Source organism: Neovison vison, chromosome 6 (assembly GCF_020171115.1).
Source record: "Neovison vison isolate M4711 chromosome 6, ASM_NN_V1, whole genome shotgun sequence".
Classification (NCBI taxonomy): domain Eukaryota; kingdom Metazoa; phylum Chordata; class Mammalia; order Carnivora; family Mustelidae; genus Neogale; species Neogale vison.
This window is the reverse complement of record NC_058096.1, coordinates 66,679,011-66,703,428: the sequence shown is the minus strand read 5'-3', so window position 1 is coordinate 66,703,428 and position 24,418 is coordinate 66,679,011. Positions and strand designations below refer to the sequence as shown.

The 24,418-nt window shown below is 41.5% G+C and overlaps 1 protein-coding gene across 1 annotated transcript in view; it reads left to right on the top strand.

Annotated features, from left to right (window-relative positions):
* The first annotated feature begins 14,732 nt into the window (after window positions 1–14,732).
* Window positions 14,733–24,418, top strand: part of FSTL1 (follistatin like 1) — a 52,268-nt gene continuing 42,582 nt past the window's right edge. The window contains exons 1-2 of the mRNA XM_044251463.1: window positions 14,733–14,851; window positions 15,008–15,064. Coding sequence (XP_044107398.1) covers window positions 14,849–14,851; window positions 15,008–15,064 — 60 coding nt within the window. The 5' untranslated portion in view covers window positions 14,733–14,848. The remainder of the gene's footprint in view (window positions 14,852–15,007; window positions 15,065–24,418) is intronic.

Below are 24,418 nucleotides of genomic sequence, written 5' to 3'. Positions count from 1 at the left end.
CACAGATAGAGAGTGGAAGAGGAATGGGATTTTAGAGAAAAACTATAGGGTTACCTGAAGTGAAGTGAAAACATGCTGACTGCGAAAGGAGTAGATACGTGTTGTGTATCATGAGGATTTCATCATATAAAATTTTCATATTTATCCAAATTAATAGGCCTGTCAAGCTCATGACAAGTAGATTGATTATCATACATCATAGTTTTGTGAATAAAACATGAAATTTTTTACTATCAATTATGGAATTTTCAGAAATTAACTGGAAGGAGATTGTGTGGATCTAGCACCTTTAGACAGAGTAGAATCAGCATACATTTAAATTACACATCATTCTGCATATGTCAATAAACACGTAAATATTTGATAAATACTTTATTTCCCTAAGTTATTGATGAAAGCATCTTGTCATGGGTGTTCTCAATGATTAAACAAAATGTCACAGTGAATTTGATTGTCACGATAAATGTGATTAAAAGTAACAAATACTGTACTCAATTCTAGAATTGTTCTTTTGGCCTATGTGTGAAATTTGGTTTTCTGTGGCAATGGTATTCAAACTTGAGGGTCACATACCTCCACCAGTAATAATGAGCAAATATAGTATCCATACCATAAAATATACGCAAAATATAAAATAACAAAATTAGTTAAAGATAAAATAATCAACATTTTAAATGCACTTCATTTTGCTTATTAATGATTAAGAAACCTTTTTTGTCTCACTGGAAAGAATAATATATTTAGTGAGAGTGCTGTTTTTATTTCATGTGGAAACATTTACTTAACATTTTGTGACAGAGAGAATTGAAGGTTTAAGTCCAGGTTATTTCGATATTTGGTTTTACAACTGGTTTTACAACTGTCAGAGGTAAAAAAGTTAACTCACTGTGTTGGATTGAATTGCTTTTCCTCAAAATTTATATGTCAAAGCCTTAACCCTCAATGTGACTGCATTCGAAAACAGGGCCTTAAAGAAGGCAATTACGGCTAAATGAGTTTGGAAAGGTAGAGTCCTAATCCCACAGGACTGGTGTCCCTACGGGAAGAAAAAGCACTACCAGAGAAGCATGCACACAGAGAAAAGGTCATGTGAGGACACAGCCAGGAGGAGGCCATCTGCAAGCCTAGGAAAGGGAGCTTACCTGAAATCAACCTGGCCAGCGCCTTGATCTTAGATTTCCAGCCTCCAGAACTGTCTGAAAAATAAATTGCTGTTGTGTAGCCAACCAGTTTGTAGTATTCTCTTATGGCAGTCCTAGCGGACCAAATACATGCCAAATACACATAGAAATTTTGTCAAAATTTACATCAAATGTCTAAGACGTTCTTTTAAGTTTCTGACCTAATGGCAAAAGATATACCTTTAGGGGAAAAAATTGTCTTCCTGTTCTAACCAGGAATAGTAGAAATAGGGCAGGGAAACTGATATGCTGACAAGCTCAAGTGTACCCCTTGGTCAGCCTATACCATTGGAATTAGTAAAAAATTCAATAAACCCTCTCTCTCTCTATATATATATATATAGAGAGAGAGATTATTATATATATATATATATAATAAAATCTCCATATATCTATATATATGAAGATGAGCAGGGAAAACAAGTATTTGAGCAAATTCATGCAGATTTGCCATATAGTAAGTGAAAACACACTTGTTTCAAATGTATCTCATCATCCATTCTGTTTCAATAATGAAATAAGGCAATGGGCACCTGGGTGACTCAGTGGGTCAAGCTGCTACCTTTGGCTCAGGTCATGATCCCAGGGTCCTGGGATCGAGTCCTGCATTGGTGCTTTCTGCTCAGCAGGGAGCCTGCTTCCCTCTCTCTCTCTCTGCCTGCCTCTCCATCTACTTGTGATCTCTCTCTGTCAAATAAATAAATAAAATCTTTAAAAAATAATGAAATAAAGCAAGAACTAACTTTTTTGTGAGCAACTATACAAACCTCAACTAGGAAAGATACATTCTAAATAATAAATGACTTCCGTAGTGAAAGCAGTATTTTCTGCAAGAACCATGTAAGTGAAGATATAGAGGAATGATTTCTTTGAATGGAACAGGAAGATTCAGGGTAAGTTCCAGGGCTATGCTCACACATGGCATGCTTTTTTTTCCCCCTTTTTTAGACTTGGTATTTTTTATTAATTATTTATATTAATATATAATGTATTATTTGCCCCAGGGGTACAAGTCTGTGAATCATCAGGCTTACACATTTCACAACAATCACCGTATCACATACCCTCTCCAGTGTCCATAACCCCACCACCCACTCCATACCCCCCTCCCCCCAACAACTCTCAGTTTGTTTTGTGAGATTAAGAGTCTCTTATGGTTTGTATCCCTCCCATTCCCATCTTGTTTCATTTTTTCCTTCCCTATCCCCCAAACCCCCCACTCTGCCTCTCAAATTCCTCATATCAGGGAGATCATATGATAATTGTCTTTCTCTGATTGACTTATTTTGCTCAGCATAATACCCTCTAGTTCCATCCATGTCATTGCAAATGGCAAGACTTCATTTCTTTTGATGGCTGCATAGTATTCATATATATATATATGCCGCATCTTCTTTATCTATTCATCTGTTGATGGACATCTAGGTTCTTTCCACAGCTTGGCTATTGTAGACATTGCTGCTATAAACATTCAGGTGCATGTCCCCTTTCAGATCACTACATTTGTATCTTTAGGACAAATACCCAGTAGTGTGATTGCTGGGTCATAGGGTAGCTCTGTTTTCAACTTTTTGAGGAACCTCCATGCTGTTTTCCAGCTTGCAATGGAATTGAAATGCTGGAATGCTGCACCAGCTTGCATTCCCACCAACAGTATAGGAGGGTTCCTCTTTCTCCACATCCTTTTCAACATCTGTCATTTCCTGACTTGTTAATTTTATCCATTCCAACAGGTATGGGGTGGTATCTCATTGTGGTTTTGATTTGTATTTTCCTGGTGCCCAGTGATGTTGAGCATTTTTTCATGTGTCTGTTGGCCATCTGGATGTCTTCTTTGCAGAAATGTCTGTTCGTGTCCTCTGCCCATTTCTTGATTAGATTCTTTGTTCTTTGGGTGTTGAGTTTGATAAGTTTTTATAGATTTTGGATACTAGTCCTTTATCTGATATGTCATTTGCGAATATCTTCTCCCAATCCGTCAGTTGTCTTTTGGTTTTGTTGACTGTTTCCTTTGCTGTGCAAAAGCTTTTGGTCTTGATGAAGTCCCAATAGTTCATTTTTGCCATTGCTTCCCTTGCCTTTGGCAATGTTTCTAGGAAGAAGCTGCTGTGGCTGAGGTGGAGGTCAAAGAGATTGCTGCCTCTCTTCTCCTCAAGGATTTTGATGGATTCCTGACTTACATGGAGGTTTTTCATCCATTTTGAGTCCATTTTTGTTTGTGGTGTAAGGAAATGGTCCAATTTCATTTTTCTACATGTGGCTGTCCAATTTTCCCAACGCCTTTTGTTGAAGAGATTTATCTTTTTTCCATTGGACATTCTTTCCTGCTTTGTCAAAGATTAGTTGACCATAGAGTTGAGGGTCAATTCCTGGGCTCTCTATTCTGTTCCATTGATCTATGTGTCTGTTTTTGTGCCAGTACCATACAGCTTTGTAATAGAGCTTGAAGTCTGGAATTGTGATGCCACCAACTTTGGCTTTCTTTTTCAATATTCCTCTGGCTATTCAAGGTCTTTTCTGGTTCAATATAAATTTTAGGATTATTTGTTCCATTTCTTTGAAAAAATAGGTGGGATTTTGATAGGGATTGCATTAAGTGTGTAGATTGCTTTAGATAGCATAGACATTTTCACAACATTTGTTCTTCCAATCCATGAGCATGGAACATTTTTTGATTTCTTTGTATCTTCCTCAATTTCTTTCATGAGTACTTTATAGTTTTCTGAGTACAGATTCTTTGCCTCTTTGGTTACATTTATTCCTAGATATCTTATGGTTCTAGGTGCAATTGTAAGTGGGATCAACTCCTTAACTTTTCTTTCTTCTGTCTTGTTGTTTGTGTATAGAAATACAACTGATTTCTGTGCACTGATTTTATATCCTGACACTTTACTGAATTCCTGTACAAGTTCTAGCAGTTTTGGAGTAGAGTCTTTTGGGTTTTCCACATAAAGTATCATATCATCTGCAAAGAGTGAGAGTTGGATTTCTTTGCCAATTTGGATGCCTTTAATTTCTTTTTGTTGTCTGATTGCTGAGGCTAGGACTTCTAGTTCTATATTGAATAGCAGTGGTGATAGTGGACATCCCTGCCGTGTTCCTGATCTTAGCAGAAAAGCTCTGTTTTCCCCCCATTGAGAATGATATTCACTGTGGGCTTTTCATAGATGGCTTTGATGATATTGAGGAATGTACCCCCATCCCTACACTTTGAAGAGTTTTTGATCAAGAAAGGATACTGTGCTTTGTTAAATGTTTTTTCAGCCTCTATTGACAGTATCATATGGTTCTTGTTCTTTCTTTTATTAATGTATTGTATCACATTGAGTGATTTGTGGATATTGAACCAAACTTGCAGCCCAGGAATAAATCTCACTTGGTCTTGGTAATAATCCTTTTAATGTAGTTGGATCCTACTGGCTAGTATTTTGGTGAGAATTTTCGCATCTGTGTTCATCCAGGATATTGGTCTGTAATTTTCTTTTTTGATGGGGGCTTTGTCTGGTTCTGGGATCAAGGTAATGCTGGCTTCATAAAATGAGTTTGGCAGTTTTCCTTCCATTTATATTTTTTGGAACAGTGTCAGGAGAATAGATATTAATTCTTCTTTAAATGTTTGGTAGAATTCCCCTGGGAAAGCATCTTGTTTATTGGGAGATTTTTGATGACTCTTTCAATCTCCTTACTGGTTATGGGTCTGTTTTTCTATTTCTTCCTGGTTCAGTTTTGGTAGTTTATATGTCTCTAGGAATGCATCTATTTCTTCCAGATTGTCAAATTTGCTGGTGTATAGTTGCTCATAATATGGTCTTATAATTGTTTATATTTCAGTGGTGTTTGTTGGGATCTCTCCTCTATCATTCATGATTTTATTTATTTGGGTCCTTTCTCTTTTCTTTCTGATAAGTCTGGCCAGGGGGTTATCAATCTTATTAATTCTTTCAAAGAACCAGCTCCTAGTTTCGTTGATTTGTTCTACTGTTCTTTTGGTTTCTATTTTATTGACTTCTGATCTGGTCTTTATTATTTCTCTTCTCCTGCTGGGTTTAGGCTTTCTTTGATGTTCTTTCTCCAGCTCCTTTAGGTTTTGGGTTAGATTGTGAACTTGAGACCTTTCTTGTTTTTCGAGAAAGGCTTGTATGGCTACATAGTTTCCTCTCAGGATCGCCTTGGCTGTGTCCCACAGATTTTGAAAAGTTGTGCTTTCATTATCATTTGTTTCCCTGAATTTTTTCAATTCTTCTTTAATTTCTTGATTGACCCATTCATTCTTTAGTAGGATGCTCTTTAGCCTCCATGTATTTGAGTTCTTGCCAACTTTCCTCTTGTGATTGAATTCTAGCTTCAGTGCATTGTGGTCTGAAAATATGAAGGGAATGATCCCAATCTTTTGGTACCAGTTGAGATCTGATTTGTGACCCAGGATGTGATCTCTTCTGGAGAATGTTCCATGTGCACTAGAGAAGAATGTATATTCTGTTGCTTTGGGATGGAATGTTCTGAATATACCTGTGAAGTCCATCTGGTCCAGTGTGTCATTTAAGGACTTTATTTCCTTGTTGATCTTTGCTTGGATGATCTGACCATTTCAGTGAAGGGGGTGTTAAAGTCCCCTACTATTATTGTATTATTGTTGATGTGTTTCTTTGATTTTGTTATTAATTGATTTATATTGCTATTTTTGTATTTTTTTTTGTATTTTTGTATTTTATATTGCTATTTTGTTATTAATTGGTTTATACTGCTCCCAAGTTAAGGGCATAGTTATTTAAAATTGTTAGGTCTTCTTGTTGGACAGACCCTTTGAGCATGATATAATGTCCTTCCTCATCTCTTATTATAGTCTTTGGCTTAAAGTCTAATTTATCTGATATAAAGATTGCCACCCCAGCTTTCTTTTGATGTCCATTAGCATGGTAAATTGTTTTCCACCCCCTCACTTTAAATCTGGGGGTGTCCTTGGGTCTAAAATGAGTTTCTTATAGACAGCATATTGATAGGTTTTGTTTTTTTATCCATTCTGATACCCTGTGTCTTTTGATTGGGGGCATTTAGCTTATTTACATTCAGGGTAACCACTGAAAGAATTTAGAGCCATTGTATCGCCTTTGTTCCCCATCATTTGGTCATCTATATCACTAATTCTCTCTTCTGCCTCATTTATCCTAGCAGTAAGAGCCTCCATTCTTGATTGCACCTCCTTAATACCTTTTTTTAATTTTAATTTGGTTAGATTTTAGTTCTTTTCTTTCTCCAGAAAGGGATTTTATTTCTCCAGACAGGGTTTCTGTAATACCCTCCATGCCTTTTTTGAGCCCAGCTAGGATCTTGAGGATTGTCATTCTGAACTCTAGATCTGACATCTTAACCATGTCTGTATTGACTAGGTCCCTAGCCATTGGTACTGCCTCTTGTTTTTTTGTTGTTGTTTGTTTGTTTGTTTGTTGTTGTTGTTATTGTTTTGTGGTGAGTTTTTCTGCCTTGTCATTTTTATCTAGATAAGAATATATGAACGCGGGCACCTGGGTAGCTCAGTTGGTTGAGCTACTGCTTTGGCTCGGGGCATGATCCCGGAGTACAATTGGGCTCCCAGCAACATGGGGAGTCTGCTTCTCCCTCTGATCTTTTCCTCTCTCATACTCTCTCTCACTGTCTCTCTCTCATATAAATAAATAAAATCTTTAAAAAGAAAGAATATATGAACGAGAGCGTAAAATACTAAAAGGGTAGTAACAACCCCAGAAAAATGTACACTAACCAAATCAGAAGAGACCCCAAACCAGGGGGAGAAGGAAGGAGGTAAAAAGAAATTAAATATATATACATATAATATATATGTATATTAGACTGGTGCATAAAACAGGTCTACCCACTTGATTTTGGGTGTATTTTGGTCTCTTAGAAGAAACTACCTTATTTTAAATTTTAAAGAAAGAAAAACTTCTATATATATATATATATATATATATATACACAAAAATAAGGGTAAACACGATGAAGGGATGGAATATGACTGTAAAGATGAAAATTTTTAAAAAGTTCTAAAAAAGTAATTGATAAGTTGGTTGGAAAAAGAAAGAAGAAAGAAAAAAAAAAAAAGATTGGGGAGAGAATGAGCTTAGGCTGGAGACTAGACCAAAGCCCCATCCTAGCTTTAGGGTATATTTTGATCTATTAGAAGAAATTATATCCCAAAGTATTTTAGGGAAAAAAAAACCCCTATATGTGTACAAAAAATAAGGTTAAATACAATGAAGGATAAATTATGACTATAATAATGAAGGTTTAAAGAGATTTTTTTAAGAAAGGTATTGTTAATATAAACTAGTTAAAAAACTTTAAAAGAGGAAAGAAAAAGTTAAAAAGTTAGAATACGAAAAAAAAGAAAATTAAAAAAAATTTAATTTAACTTTGCAAGACTAAGGGATCATGGGGAGAAAGCCATGAATTCCATGCATTGCTTTCCCCTAGCTCTGGAGTTCCACTGTTCTCCTTGATCAGTGAGCTTGGCCTTGGCTGGATGTTCTTGCTGATTTTCTGGGGGAGGGGCCTGTTGTTGTCATTCTCAAATGTCTTTGCCCAAGGCAGAATTGCACTGCCCTTGCAAGGGGCCAGGCTAAGAGATCTGCTCAAGTTCACTCTTGGGAGTTTCTGTTCCCTGAACTCTTTCCGTAGAGTTCTGGAGGATGGGAATGAAAATGGCAGCCTCCCAATCTCCAGCCCAGAGGAACTGAATGCTCAGGGCCCCGCTCCTCAGTGCGCTTTCAGAGAAAAGGGGTCAATCACTCCCATCTCCCTGGTCTCTAGCCACACTCTGGGCTCACCCGGCCTGTGACCAAGTGTTTCTGTCTCTGGCACACAGTCCCATTTGGAATCTCCAAACCAGCAGATTCCTGCCTCCGGAGGAGGAAGGTGAAACTCCCTGGATCTGCCACTTGTGGGATCCCTGCTCAAAGAGCAGCGGCCTGACTGTGCCACGGATCACAATTTAAGGTAACCCCGAGCTGAGAGCTCACTCCTCAGCTCTCTCTCTGTAGTCAGCCTCCCTGTTCCAATACCTGGAAGATCTGCCACACTCAGACACCCCCGATCTTTCAGTTACCCCGTAGGACCTGTGACCACACTGTCCGTGTGATGGTTCCACCCCTGCTTAGCCTCTGGAGCAATATCCCTCAGTGGAGCAGACTTCTAAAAATTCAGATTTTGTGCTCCACTGCTCCACGGCTTGCTGGGAGCCAGCCCCTCTCTCCCACCCCCCGACCCCAGTCTATCCTCCCATCACCTCAGATTCACTTCTCTGAACATCTTACCTTTCAGAAAGTGGTTGATTTTCTGTTCCTAGAATTGCTGCTCTTCTTCTCTTCAATCTCCTGTTGAGTTTGTAGGTATTTGGAGTGGTTTGATAACTATCTAGCTGAACTCCTGTAACCTGATGTCATTTCAGTCCACTATTCCTCTGCTATCGTGCCTCTCCTCTCCACCTGGCATGTTTTGCTGCACCATTCATAACTGAGCTACTACAGCAAGGACACCTGGGCCAGAGCTGCAGAGCATCCTACAGAAAGACACTGATGTGGTTAATTTTATAAATTAATATATAGCAAATATTTTTATACTTAAAGATCATATGGGAAATAAGGAGCACCTGGGTGGCTCAGTCGGTTAAGCATCTGAGTCTTTATTGTGGCTCAGGTTCATGATCTCAAGGTAATGATCTCTGGGTTCTGGGGTCAAGCCCCACGTAGGCTCTGTGTTCAGCTGGAAGTCTGCTTGAGGTTCTCTCCCTCTATCCCCCCCACCCCCACCTGCATGCACGCCCTCCCCCTCAAATAAATAAATAAATAAATAAATAAATCTTTAAAAAATTATATATGGAAAAAACGATATGGGAAGTGAAATGCTATGGGATACGAAAATATTTTTTTTTACCACACTGAGGCTTACAGATTATCTTGGGGCAGAGGCTGTAAATGTTATTGAGGTTGAAGACAAATCTTTGACATAAAGCAGTGCTTCCAAATTTGTTGTCTTTTTGTGTGACAAGTAGAATGCTACCTATCAAAAAAAAATTTTTTTACCTATCAGATTTTTTTTAACAATCTACACACAATCTACCACTTAAAGGAAAACTTGTTATGCTAATAATGAGTGACAAGGTAATTGCTTTTTAAAATAAACTTGTTCTGTGGAGAAAACATTCTCAAATTGCATATTTGGAAATATTTCATCAGGTGATTTTGTTGTCTAAAACAATAAAGATGTGGCATCCATAAAAACTCTCATATATGCACATTTTTAAAACTTCAACAGAAATTTTTAGTCTGTTCAAAAATCTTCCAACAAAGATTTCCAGTGGTTTATTTACTTATTTGTGAAAAATTGAGAGAAATTTTCTAAAGAATTTAACTGTGTGTTGCATATCTTCAGACATCACCAAGAAAAAAAAAAAGCAGCTATTTGTTTTTATATTCTGGATAGTTTCTAAAGTTCTTGTCCATCCTAAGTATTTTTAACTGATATCTTAAAGCATACTTAGGGTGAAGTTATTACTAGTAAAAATGAATGTGAACCAATATTTCAAATAGTCTTATTGTTACTTCTGAGGTTTTTGACTGACTTACTCTCAGATATGGTCAAGTTATTACTTTTGCCTTGTTTATGTGAAAGACAGCTCTTCCCAGAAGTAGTACACATGTCATTTCTGTCCTTTTCTTATTAATAGGAAAAAGCTTTAGCCTCAATTTATGGTTTCAAAGCTGAAATGTTTTTAATCTAATCTAATTAAAACTAAATAGTATAATATGTAAAACCATTTAAGTGGGCATACTGCAGTATATTACAATATGTTAAAAGGAGCTAACTGCTGTCAGTCCCTTTGTGTGGGAGAACGCCCACTCTCCTCATGGTACTTGGCAATGGAGTATAACTCATGACTGTCTGACATATGGATTAAATATGAGTGCCGGAGTCTATCTACTTATTTGTAAAGTCAAATCTATTAGACTATAGAATAGAAACTCTAGTTTCTATTTTTGGACTGGAAATAAGTAAAAATAGAAGTTCTAATATTCTTTTCTCATGCCCTCTGGGGAACCTACACCCCACTTCGGAGTCTACTGGTTTCACAGTGTAGGTTGCTGGTTTGTTGCTGCAGTAAGACATTGTTTGGCTAGTCCCAGCATTCAGTTCCTTCTTTTCCTGACATAAGACTGATTTTCTTTTGCATCATCCTTATTGGTTTATGCCTATCAAACCCAGCCCAGCCCCCCAGTCACAGTCATCAGCGTGAGGATGTCAAGAAACTGGATTTAGGCTTTAAAAAACACAAATCCGGGGCACCTGGGTGGCTCAGTGGGTTAAGCCTCTGCCTTTGGCTCAGGTCATGATCTCAGGTTCTTGGGATCGAGCCCATCGGGCTTTCTGCTCAGCGGGGAGCCTGCTTCCCCTTCTCTCTCTGCCTTCTGCTCTGCCTACTTGTGATCTCTCTCTCTCTCTCTCTCTCTGTCAAATAGATAAATAAAATCTTTAAACACACACACACACACACACACAAAAATCCTAAGACGTTTGTAGCAGCTCCTAGAAAAGGCTCTCTCTTTCACCCAGATGGTGTGGTCCAAAAGCATAAGGAGGCCAGGACTATCCAAGTTTCCACCCTCAGAGAATAGACTGGAACTCCCAGGAGCCACTGCGTGAAACCCAGGGATAAAATAAGATTGCTTAAGGTAAAGGTGAGAGGTGGCAAGAAACTGGATCCTTGGTGACCTTATTTGAGCTCCTGGATAAAGTCATTCCTGAAGGGAAAACTACCCCCTGGAATTTTTAGCTAGATGGCCAATAAATTCCATTTATTTAAGTCACCTCTCTATTACCTGTAACCAAAAAAATTCCTCAGTTATAACTGTCAACTCTTTCATGAAGTTTGTTTTGTTGTTATTGTTTGTTCTGCTCTTTGTTTGTTGTAGAGAGTTACACTAACCATTCTGTAGCACAGAATTATCAGTACCTGCAAGGAACTTCTATTGAATCGCTCCCTTAGTAGCACACAATGATTATTTATGAGACACTATTAAAGTAACATATATTTACACATTTAATCTGTACAATAACCCTACTCTATGGAATCAGTACTATTGCTATCCCCACTTCACAAGTGAAAAAAGGCAGATGCAGAGAGGGAACACAGCTTGCCCAAGGTTACATAGTAAGTAGGTAAGCCAAGATTTACTACCAAGGCAATCTGGCTTCTAAATCCATGCTCTTAATCAACAATACACCAGAAAGACTCTACTACTCACACACTAACATTTAGCATTGTCCAACTGTCTAATTTTTGCCTCTGTGATGATTATAAAATAATATTTACCACTTAATATATAACCTTGGACAAATTACATAAAACCTCTGTGACTCAATTTCCTTACCTACAAAATGGAGGTAATAAAATAATATTGATTTCATAGGATCATTGGCAGTTTAAATAATATCATTGATTTTTTTGCATCTTTTCTCTAATTGTTGATCATTTGGGATTCCTTTTCTTGGGAACTGCCTATTCATACCCTCTGTCCATTTTTCTCTTGGGGTTCCAGTCTTTTTCTTACTGATTTGCAGGAGTTACATTTATATTGTACTTAGAAGTTCCATGTCAGTTGTAGATATTGAGTAACTCCTTCTAATTTATCATTTTTTTATGGTGCCCTTGATTAAACAGGAATCTGTAATTTTGATAAAATCAGATCCATTGTTTGTGCCTCAAGTGTAGAGAGAATAAAGATAAAACAAACAAACAAAAAACTTGTTTATGCCCTAAGCATCTTAAAATCTAGCTGGAGAATCAAGAACAACAATTATGTGAACAAGTGTTAGATATTGCATAACAGTATACTATAAAATGCCAAGTTGTAAGACTATATAACCAACTGTTAACCTTGGAAAAGTATACAAATTTTTCTAAGTTTCAGTTTCCTTATTTGGGAAATGGAAGCAATGAAAAAAATGCTTTTTCTGTTTGTTGTGATGATTAAATAAAATAAATGTGTTGAATGGCTCTTTAGTACCTAGTACACAGTACCAGCTGCAACTCAGATGCAAAACAGGGTCAATGAAATAATGGCTACCATTTATAGAGGTCTACAACTTGCCAGACACTTTCTAGAACCTACCACATTTACATTTCACAATCCTCTGCAAGACATTATCATTGCTATCTGTCAGATGCAGAAACCTAGGTTCAGAGAGTTTAAGTAATTTGATGAAGGTCATACAGCTAGTAAGTGGTAGTGACCACTTTGAAAGCCAGGTTTATTAGACTTTAAACCTCATGTCCACTATGGCCAAGTTATTGTCAGAAATGGTGCTAGAGAGGCAAAGAAACTTCACTTGGGTCCTGGGGAAAGAAAGACAGACTTTGACTTGGAATAGACACAAGGAGAAAGAGAGGAAAGGAGATCATGCCAGATTCTGAGGGGGTGCAGTTGATGTGTGAGGGATAGAAAGTATTTTGAGTTATTAGAGGGCAGGAGCAAAACCTTATACATCACAGTTGCCTTCAGTCCTAGCACAGAGACTGGAGCAGAGGGCTGGGAGGACATCTATTCCCTACCTCTCTTTTTTCCATATCAAGGGAGTAGATTGAGTTTCTGACTGGTGAGCTTTAAAGAGGAACTAAATACGTGTCGCTGACCCCTCAAGTTTGGGAAGCTCGCCTGCCCTAGAAATCATGTGTTTTCTGCTTTTCCAAAAACTGCAAAACTGCAGTCAATTTTATAAGAGCAGATTTTCACAAAAGGGGTCCCTCTGCATCTCCAGGCTTCTATCAGTCATGAGGGAGTTGGGGGGCAGTTCTAGCTTCCCAGTGTTACACAGCAAATCGTCCAATCCCTCTTGGGACTGCCAGGTACTATGAGAGCCATTTAACATGTCTTATTTTATTTAATTCTGGGGCAAAGTGCATGCAGATCCATTGTCCTCCTAGATCCAAGCCATGGCCACCCTTCCAGTGCCTGCCCCCAGGACAAAGCTGAGATTTTCCCTTTGGTGAGTCTGACTCCAATGGCTATCTCAATGAGTTGCGAACCCGCAAGGGGAACATGGGTGCTATCTGAAACCCCCTAGAATCACAACAGTAAGCAATCAAGAAACCGATGCATATGAAAAGTTCAGAGGTCAGTGACAATACTGGCCTGATTTGAGCAAAGGGACTGTATTAAGTAGCTGAAGTACAGTTACATAAATAGGTTGGCCCGGGTGATGGGAGCCTTCCAGGAAAGGGGGAGAGTGAATGCGATGTGTGGAAGAAGAGTGCTAAAAGTTTCTGAGAGGAAGAGCCTGAGGAGTACAGTTGAAATTAGGTAGTGAAAACACCGCAACGGGTTGCAGTGGAGACTAGGGGAGGAGAGTCTGGAGCCAGAAAGCAACCAGAGGTGGTTTCCAGAATTCCCGAACAAGGGAGGATAAGGGTCTGGCCCAGGGAAGTGGAAATGTGAACGGCCGTGAAGAGATGCACGTGAGATCTCGAAGGGAAACCTGCCAGCACGCGTTGAAACCAGGGTCTAGGGAGTGGGGAAACGTTTTGATGGCGCTTCACTCCTCGGAAAGAAGTAGGTGAGCAGGCCCTGGAGCTGATGAGAAGGGGGGGCTCAGCCTCGGGCATGATAAATCTGTCAGGTGTCAAGGGGATTTGTTTCGGTACCAGGGACACGAGGCACAAGGTGGGAAAGACACCGCAGCGACGAGTTTGGGGAGTTAACACCTTCAAAGAGGCTGCGTAGGATCCTGGGCAGAAGTTGGTGGAGATGGGAAGCAAGAATAGGGAGGGGACCTGGGATGACGGGGGTGGGAGTAAGGGCACCAGGTAATGGGGGGCAGACAGAAGAAAGAAGGGGGTCACCACTCTTGGACCAGAGGAAAGGACGGGAAGGACGGGATGAGGTTGCTCCAAACGCTGGAGTCCATATCTTCTTAGCAGAGGGGGCCGGCTCCCAGCTCTCCCCCAAGGAAACTGACGGTTGAACCCAAAGCAGCCTTCCCCTGGCTGGCTGGTCTCCCGGCCTCTGCACCCACTTCCTCACACTCTGTCCGCCGTGACGACCTGGTCCCTGGGCCGTGAGGGGGTCCCTCTGTACCTCTTTCCATCAGTCGTGGGGGGCGGCTCCGGCTCCCCAGGCCGCAGGGAGCCCTTTCCTGCACACTGCCGCCCCAGACCCGGCCGGGAGCCCCCTGCAGCACCGCCCACCTGGCCATCGCCGCAGCCCGCCAGAGCTGCAGCAAGCCAGAGGGCCCTCCCGGGGGTGGGGTTTCGGCCCCCCATCCCTCTCCGCCTTTGTTGCAGCGCTCCCCGGATACCCCGTCTCTGCCTCTGCCCCCAGGTCCTGGCGGCCTGAGGAAAGAGGGGTTTGTTCGGGCAGAGCCAGGACGCACGCGGGCTCCCCAGAGCGAGGGGCGGGGAGGACCGAGCGGAGCCGCGAGCGGCGGGGGCCGCTGCTGCAGAAGGGGAGGAGAATGGGGAGGAGCTGGGGGCCCGGCAGTCGGGGAAGGAGGGGTCTTAAGGGGCGGTGAGTGCAGGTCGGATTTCCTCGGAGGCTGCCGAGCGGCGGAGCTCCCACCTTCCCTCAGAGCTCGCTGCGGCCGTCCTGCCCCGCGCCCTCAGGAGACGGGACCGGACCATGGTGAGAGCTGGACGCGCGGCGCGGGGCGCGGTGGTCCAACCCCTTCGCGCGGACGAGGGTGACCGGGCGGAGGGGGCGAGTCCGCAGGACCCCGCGAAGTTTCCCGGGTGGGCGCGGGGCCCGGCGCCTTCAGTCTCGCTCTTCCCTCTTCCGCAGATGTGGACACGCTGGCTCGCGCTCGCGCTGGTGGCGGTCGCCTGGGTCCACGCCGAGGTAGGTGAGCGGCCGAGGAGGTCCGAACTCGGGCTCCGGGGCCACTTGGGTGTGCGCGCCGGACGGGCGGGGAGTGCGTCCTGGGGATGTTCTCCCGGGGTGGGACTGGGAGTTTCCATGCGTGGGGCGAGGGGGCGCTCCGAGCAGAAATGCTACTTGCGAAACTTAAACCTCCAAATCAGGAAAAGTAGTTTGGGCCATAAGCGGGAGCCCCACCGCGGCTAATATGGAGGGAGAGTGAGGAGGGGGAAAGAGGACGAGCTGGGCGGATTGGGACGGAGGCGGCGACGAGAGCAGCCCTTGAGTTCAAAAAGGCGACTTTGAGTTCTTTCCTTTAGTTAAGAGGAAATTAAAAATAGTTGGGGGCTTTTTCCTTCCAAGGCTAACTCCTCGGGGAAAGGGGAGGGGAGAGATTCTTCTTTAGGGCGGAATGCTTTTTTCTTTTTTTATAAAGTAAGATTGTGATTCCCAGCCCTTTTTTTTTTTTTTGGTAAAGTGCCCTCGGATTTTGTGTTAATATCAGGGCCATATAACAGTCTTTTAAAAGCTCAATTTTCCCGTAATCCAGCGTTGCGCAAGTGTAAGAGATCCGTTGCTCTGCTCTTTGGGGGCTCCACGTTTCCAAAGTATTTCAGCGCTTTTTTGGTAATGTTTTCCTTTCAACTCCAGTGACCTTCCTGAGATACTACAAACAAACCAACAAACCCTTCACTCACAAGCCCCTCCATTAACTCAAAGGTTTATGGACAGAAAATAAACAATTCCAAATTCCCTGGGCTCTAGTCTCCAGAAGAGTGAGGTCAGAAACCAAACATTTGATAATTATGGCAGGAAATGTGGAAGGAATTAAAAAGCATGAGGGAGAAGAAATGGAATGTACATTACAAAAGAAATAGCTCCCTGGTGGGTGGTTATTCCCCCTCTTTGAATTTTTTCTTCCAGTTACAGTTTAGCCCCACCCTTTGCATCACAGATTGACTCTGCCCAGCAAAAAAATCACAAAAGCATGCAAGGTCTTCATGAGTTTAAAAAAAAAAAAAGCATATATTACTCTCACTTAATTCATCCATAAACTCTCACTTAATTCATTACTGTGTTATTGGTTGCACTGGAAACACAAGCTCACAATGAAATTTTAAAAATAGCTAATATTTACTGGATATCTACTTTGTGTTGTAATGAAACCCCATTTTAATGATGGGGAAACTGAGTCAGAGGTTATGTATTTTATCTAGTGCCCTAAGATGTTACATGGTAGGGATAGGGATCTGAACCCCAACAGTCTGGCATCATACCCCTGGTTCTTAACCACTACCCCACAGAAGGAGTTCACATTTTGGGGCATTTCTTACATAGCAGACTTTGGACTGCATGTGTCATTTCTTTTAAATCTTCACCAACCTTATGAGGTCAATTTTTTTTATCCCCATTTTACAGAAGAGGAAACACATTTAGGAGATGAGATAATGTGCCCTGGGTCACACAGCTAATTAGTTCTGAAGAAGGATCTGAATCCAGCTCCCTCAGTGTTTGGGGCCCATCTTGAACTCCAGATCTGCTTCTCATGCATTTTGTTTTCCAGGGTTTGAATTTGAGGGAGGATCGCTCTTCACTGGCTGATTTAGCCCTGGCTAGGGAACACCCTTCCATCCCTGCTATGGCCCTCAAAAGGCAGCTGCAGTCCAATGATGGATGAGGTGAATCCCTGGTTGGTTTTACGGGAGGCTTAGGAATTGCCAGCTAGTGTGTGAAATCACTCAGTGAACTGGAATGCAGATGTGAGGTACAAGGAAGCTGTTGGTTTCTGCACCAGAAGACTGAAAGCTGAAGGCCCTATAATACAAGGTCCAGGATCTATTCTAGGCAGCCTGCACTATTCTCCACCCCCCTTCCCCCCCACTCCCAACCACCAACTAGCATTGACTAGCATTGCAGGGAAAAGTTTTGTTCTCATAGGAAACTCCCCCAGCAGCAATTTCCTGCTTTGGGTAGAAGACCAGAGAGTTCTCCCACCAAATTCCCAGACAAAATCAAGGTGCCAAGGCATGAAAACTGAGAGAGTTGGTGCAGAAAGTAGACACGAACTCAGAGTACCTGAGGAGTAAGGAGGAGTAGGTATGATCCTGGTTACATTTCATGCCTCCAGATTATTAAGGATTATCCTTTTTTTAAATTTTTTTTTAAGATTTTTATGTATTTATTTGAGAGGGTGGGGAGAGTAAGCAGAAGGGAGAGGGAGAGAGAATCTGAAGCAGACCCCATGCTGAGTACAGAGCCTGACGTGGGGCTCGATCCCACCATCACGATATCATGACCTGAACTGAAACCAAGAGTTGGACACTTAACTGACTGAGCCACCCAGGTGCCCCAAGTGAACTTTTAATCAATCCAGTCTCTTGATGTCTGGCCTAAGTAACATGTGGCAAGTTTTTAATCCATGTTAGCAATTTGTATATTATTTTAAGTCTTTTATAATTGTGCTTGGGATAGAACTTTTTAACTTACCAGCTATAAGAACGTACAGCAAACAAAGCCAAATAATGATATTTACAGCCTTTATTGACATGAATCCCTGTTAGTAGACCTTAGGGCTAAAGGTATACAAATACTGTTGAATTTTTTCAAAAAATGAAATTTTTAAAATTAACTTAGTTTTCTTGGTGCTTTTTGGTTTAATACAAGTGCAAGTACTTAATATATGTGATTCCTTGACAAATCATGTTGCTATTGGAAGGAGCCAAGACTTCAGAATCAGAGGTGTCCCAGGCTTGGGAAAAGGGGATTGTTATTATTAATTTCAGTCTGTAAATCCTGTTTGGTTAGATTTGGGAAACTATTAACAAATCTCATTAAGGTAAGTGTTCTATTTCAAATGTTTTCTATAGTCTCTTACTCACTTGGTACTACTTGCTTTTTTGATTGCTTCCTCTCTTTTACTTTCTCTTTTCTTAATACTCTTTTATCACCAATGTATGCCTTCTGGCAGCCTCCCCCACATTCTGCTCCCTCCACCTGAGCTCACTCTTTGCAGTCCATGCTTGAGAGGGGATATTGGCGAGGGTGGCACAGGTCTGCTGAAGAGCATATGTTAGCATCTATATGGGTGAGGAATGGAGGGGGGGGTTGGCAGCAGCTTGAGGGAATACTTCAACTAACAGTGACAAGGCTACCCCTTTTCTAGATTCTGTTGGGAGGGGGGGTGTGGGCTTGCTCATTCTCCTTCACCCATTCCCCTCCCACAGAGAATTACTGCAGTTAAGTGAGAGGTGTGGACAGACGCTAGGAAAGTTGGACAGTCCAGGCATGTGAACATGTGCCCTTGGGTCTCAGTGGGTGGATCCAAGTCCACTCTAACATGGCAGGCTGGAAGGGACCCTGTGGTCCAGCTGCCTGCTTCTGAAAGACAGCCTTGGCGAGCACCCAAGCACACTCCCGCTCTCCCTCAGCGGCTGTGTCTGCAAATGCTCTGATTGTCAGCAGTGCATGTGCAAGGGAGTCACATGTGCAAGGGAGTGATGCACCAATCAGAACACTCACTCCATTAAGGCATAACTTGACCCATGAACTGTGAGTGCATCACTTCAGATAATAGTAACAATAATAATTACCCAGACAAAGGATTATTAGGTCCTTGTCCTGTTGAAGCCAGATTTCTCATTTATAGCCCATTATCAACGTACAAGTTAATCAACCACTAGTGGGGTTTTATTGGCTGATGTGGGATCTTCTCTATATCCTTCAGAATTATTCTAATGGTGGATTCATGGAGGTCCAGAGTCTGATGCACTTTCTCTGACTCCTCCTTAGAGCCGCAGCAGAACCAGGATTTTAATATTCGTCTTGTACATTAACCTCTAAAATAATATCTTGTTTATCCATTCGCAAATAAACTACTTGCTGTGATTCTAAAGACCATTATTGGAAATCAGAATGTTAAAACATAGCAGGGCCTCTGCTGAATAACCAGAACGTAAGAGCAAGCACCCTGCACACTGAGGCCTGGCCACTGAAGCTGTCTTTAGAAAAAGGACATGTTAAAGTTCCCATGCAAGCCTCTGGATTGAGTGATGGAAAGCAGGAATCAGTTCCCAACCTCAAAGGAGCTAGTTGAGAAGGAGCAGTGAGGTGGCAATCAGTGGACATGAGGCTGCGATTGATGTGATGTCCAGGAGAAGAAAATAAAGTCTTCAAAGTCAGTGGGTCAGAAAGGTGTGTTTCTAGGAAAACAGAGAAAACGATGAACTGTAAATACCAGTGGTCACAAACCATGAATTGAAAATGTCAGTGTCATTTTCCTACTCCTCTTCAAATAACTGGACATCAAGATAAAATTCCTAGTAGCCATAAACAGAATGAATGTAATGACACCAGATATTATAGGATTGAAAAAAACCTTACTTAGATGGATTAATTTTGTAAGCCAGGTGGTTAATGTCACGCAAGTCACTGCATAATTTTCTCTAAGGTTGCTGTCTTCTGGTGCCTGTGACTTTGGTGTGGGGTGCTTTTTGTGGGAGCGAGTCATTACCAGCACAGATCTTCTCTTCACAGAGCCCATCAGGCAGTACTGCAACAGGCTGAGCACACCCTGCACACAGGGCAGAGTCATGCCTGAAGTGTAGACATGGTCTCTGCCCTCAGGTTGCTTTCAGTCTAAAGATGGGCCAGATGCTTAAAACCGTGGCAGCTATAATATTGTTATACCTACAAGATGAACAAGTGTCTTTATAATTGTAATTATTGCTCTTTTATTTTACATTAATGTAGGGCTTCCCTGGTTTTTAAAGTTTTGTGGTTTTTGTTTGTTTGTTTAATGTTAGTATAATGCACAAATCCTTAAGGTACAGCTGGGTGAATTTTACAGATAGCTACATCCAAGTAGCCACCACCCAATCAAGAGTGAGGGAATAGGTGCAGAAAGCAGGCTGTGAACTCAAGGTATGTGGAAACAGTTACAATGAAAAGAGTGAGGGGTTGATATGATCAGTTACATTTTATCACTCATTATTTAATTAGTCCAGGCTCTTCATGCTTGGCCCTAGTAATATTTGGCAAGCTTTTAATTCATGTTTTAACAGTAAACCTTTAATAATTATGAAAAGGTAAATTGACCCTTTCCATATGATAATTGCAATTTGGATATTATTGTAAGCATTTTAGCTTGTAGTTAACAGTGTTTATACTAGAAAATTGTTTTTCTTGTTAACTACACAGGCGTAGAGCAAACACAGTTAAATACAGTCTTTATTGACATGAATCCATTTTAGCAGACTTTGGATCAGCTTTGGGGGAGCTGACTTGGCTATTTTGCAGCTGGATATTCCGAGGCTCAATATAATCTACACTGAGAAACTAAAATAATTCTTTTTGACCACTTTGCCCTGGCCATTATTACTTTCAGAGGGACTGCATAAGATGTCCATTACATTATTTATGATGGCAAAAAACTTAAAATCTACTGCATATCCAACAATAGGAGAAGAGTTAAGCGTTAACAACAATACGTGCCACTAAAAGTTGTGTTTACGAAAATTTATAAGGCTCTGGCAAATGATTACAATTTAATTTAAAAAGCAGAACACTTGCCACTCTGCATTATCCTCACAACTGCATACAGATTTATAGAGAAGTATAACAAAGTGCTTTAAAATTCATCTTGAGTATTCTTGTGACCCCTCTTTTTCAGGAGGAATTTATCCTCCTAATATATGCTATCCTATTTAAATAAAAAAATGAGCTATTTTCTGATAAAATATGAAAATGTAATATGCTCCTGAAAAGCTTAGAGAATATAGAAAAGACTAGAAGAAATTACCATGATTCTACTACCTAAAGATAAATCAGCCCTTTATCCCTCCTTTCAGAGAAATTGTCAATCAACAGATGTATGTGGTGAGCCTACTAGACACCGTAGGCAATAAAATTAAGTATCTCACAACACTGTGAGATAAATGGCCTGCAGTGATGGTACAAAGATGGCATGCATGTCACAACTACCCTCTCCCTAACCCATGACAGACATTGCTAATCAGTCATAGAATACTGTCCTTCTGAGTCTGGAGAAGCTTTGAAAATCCTCAGCGAGGTTCTGGGTAGCCACTAGCAATTAGTTATTCTGTGTGTGATATAAAAGATACTTGCCATTCCTTCTAGAAACATCAATCCAATCTGACAGACCTTGGTATATCTTTAAGCAAAATTAAGGTGATTAGAAGGCAGAGGTCAGGACTATGTGAAACAAAGAAAACATGGGGTAATAGATGGTGTGACTAGGGTAACGAATAGATGAAAATGTCAAAAAAAGAAAAGGGGGGGCACTTTATTCCTTCCCAAGCTTTTGACTTCTTAAGACAAATTCAAACACCTTGGGGCGCCTGGGTGGCTCAGTGGGTTAAGCCGCTGCCTTCGGCTCAGGTCATGATCCCAGGGTCCTGGGATCGAGTCCCGCATCGGGCTCTCTGCTCAGCAGGGAGCCTGCTTCCCTCTCTCTCTCTCTGCCTGCCTCTCCGTCTACTTGTGGTTTCTCTCTGTTAAATAAATAAATAAAATCTTTAAAAAAAAAAAAAATTCAAACACCTTAAAGGGAGCCAAACCCTCTAATGCTGGCCATCAACAAGAATATGATAATGAGAATTTTCTTGGCTGTTCTGATGGAGTAAACAGTTGTTCTTGCTAAGGCTCTACGAGCTGCTGCTGTCATAGATAACAGCTCCTGCATTAGCAGCCATCTGGCAATAACTGGCTAATAGAAAGCTCTTTGGGTAGTTGGAGTACAAAATATACCCTATAAATCTGCATTTTCTGCTGTGGTTGGAGGAGTTCCATGAAATCTCTTCACAGACTTTTTATGTGCTCATTTGGAAACCATCACCAAGAAGCTATTCCCAGGATTAAGTCTGAATTTATGACCCTTAAAATGTTCCCTGAATAATCCCGGACACTATTTTTGACCAGCTTAACTGGTGCCAAAACAAGTCATGTGACACATGGCAAAAGCCATGACATGTTACAGGCCCCGATTTATACATGTGTGTGAGTCATGGGATATTGGCTTCAGTTGATAGAAGGAAACTACCTCTTTGTTGTTACTTTTTATCTTGTTCAAGACTTAAAATTTTTGTGTCTGAGGCAAAATTTGTCTTTTCCCCCACAGTCTTTGATTCTGTCGTTCAGTAATAGTAAATGAATGTAATTTATTGATCTATGGACATGTCGGGCATTATGCCAGTCCCTTTGCCCATATGCTGCTACTGAGACGAGTGTGGAACTACAAGGCAGTACCGGGTAGATCCCTGTTCTGAAGGAGTTGCTATTACTATAGCTCCTGTGCAGCTCAATTGGATCTGGCCAAATTTAGGGGGCCAGATTTATGGTTTTCTCAGAAAGTACCACCCCCTTCCTCAACTCTGGCTGCTGGTCCAGAAACGCTGAAATGCAGCAGGATTTTCTGAGAAAATCCCAATCCTGTTGCATCCTTCTGAGAAGTATGTCTTCTCAGAACTTGGGAGGCCCTGCTTGAGTCACTGGGGCCATTTGCTGCCTGTCCACGTGGACTACTTGACCAGCCTGTCCAGTAGGTGGCAGCTTTCTGTGTGGAAATTGTGTCTATTCCTGGCATGCTGATGCTTTTTTCTTACATTCACATCCCTCAAGCCTTCCACGGAGTCCCTTTCTTCATCCTCTTCTCTTATTCGCGTATCTGGGTGTTGCCAAGTTTTATCTTTTACATGGACCCTGCTACAGCTCCTTCTTATCACTAAGAAGGACATTATAAAATAAGGAGAGTCCTTGACTTCGAAGTCCTGCTCTGCCCCTTTCTTAAGCCACCTAATATCTCTGACTTGCAGCTTCAGTTAATAGCAAGGGCTCTGGGTAATGCGCTGGTTTGAATGCTGCCCTTGTCTGGCTGTGAGACCTTGTATAAGTTACTTAACCTCCATGAGCTCACTTTGCTCATCTGTAAAATGGGGATAATGGCCATCTCTCTGCATATCTCCAGTTAGATAATGGATAAGGTTTCCTCTACTCATGGAACATAGTCAACACCAAACACCTGCAAGAGATAAGTGCCTGTTTGTTACCAGCTCCTACAATGCACTGACAAAGGCTGTTTTTGACTCTGTAACGATTTCAGTAAGAGAATTCTCAATTTACATTGAACATCCACTAGGCATGGTCTGTATTTGTACAACCTGTGTGCTGGTTCAAGGTCACTGTATTTCATTTCTGATTTATCTTTGAGAGGAAGGACAGCATAATTGTTCAGTGCTAGGTCCTTGAAGCTGGATTACCTCAATTCAGTACTGGCCCTATGACCTTGGGGGAGTTACTTAACCTCTCTCTGCCTGTATCCTCATCTATAAAATGGGTTTTACTAGAGAGTTTTTGCCCCATAGGTTAGTTGTGAGCATCAAAAAAGCTCTGACATGTAAAGCAGTTAGAAGAGTGGCTCAGCCCATAGAATGTGGTATTAGCTACTAGTATCATTCTTGTGGTATCTGTTTATTGGAAGAGCTCCAGAACTCTCGGGGTGTGGGAGTGGGTGTGGGTGTACATGCCCATGGCTTGCAGAAAACTCTCCTTGCCTCTTTTACTCTCTCCAGAGATGAAGGATCACCTGTTTTTGAAATGACAATAAACGACAAGTAGGATATTTATTTCAGTGGATGGTTTGATGCCCAGAATTTGTATCAGAGCCCTTGCTTCTACTGAGCCAATCTTGCTTTCAGACTTCTAGATAGTATTTCCTATCCTGCAGGAAAAGAATGAGGTGCTCATTGAGCACCTCCTGTGCACAGGCAGTGGGCTGTGCCAACCAGCACTGGTTCTCCCTAAAGACAGTGAATGAGGGAGAATAGCAGAAAAGGAAGAAGAGGGAGAAAAAGCAAAGAGAGACTAGAGCTCCTGGAGTTTTTCCACATTCAGTTTTTCTCTCCCCTGGGCCCCTCCTTCTTACATATGGAGATGGCCTCCGATAGATTGGATTTTTTGTGGGATGGTCATTTTCATATTTTCTTGCTGTCATCCCTATAGCACACCCATTAGTGGGACACAAATTCTAAATTTGGGGTTTGGAAAATATGATCAGGCAAAGGACTAGAACCCTTTGGCTTTCATTGCTCGAAACATAAATACCTACTCTCAAAGACAGGGTAGGGGAGTATTCCTGGAACAGGCTGCGATTTGTCCCTTTGGGAACCAAGGCAACGCTCTAGGTGTTTTGCACACAAACCTTAAGTCCTCTGCCGGGCACTGCTGTGTCTGGCAGTGAGCCCTGACTGCAGCCCCACGTGGCCACTGATCCCAGACCCGGAGCTGGGTCTTTATTGCTGCCCGTGTTGCTCTTTCCTCTTC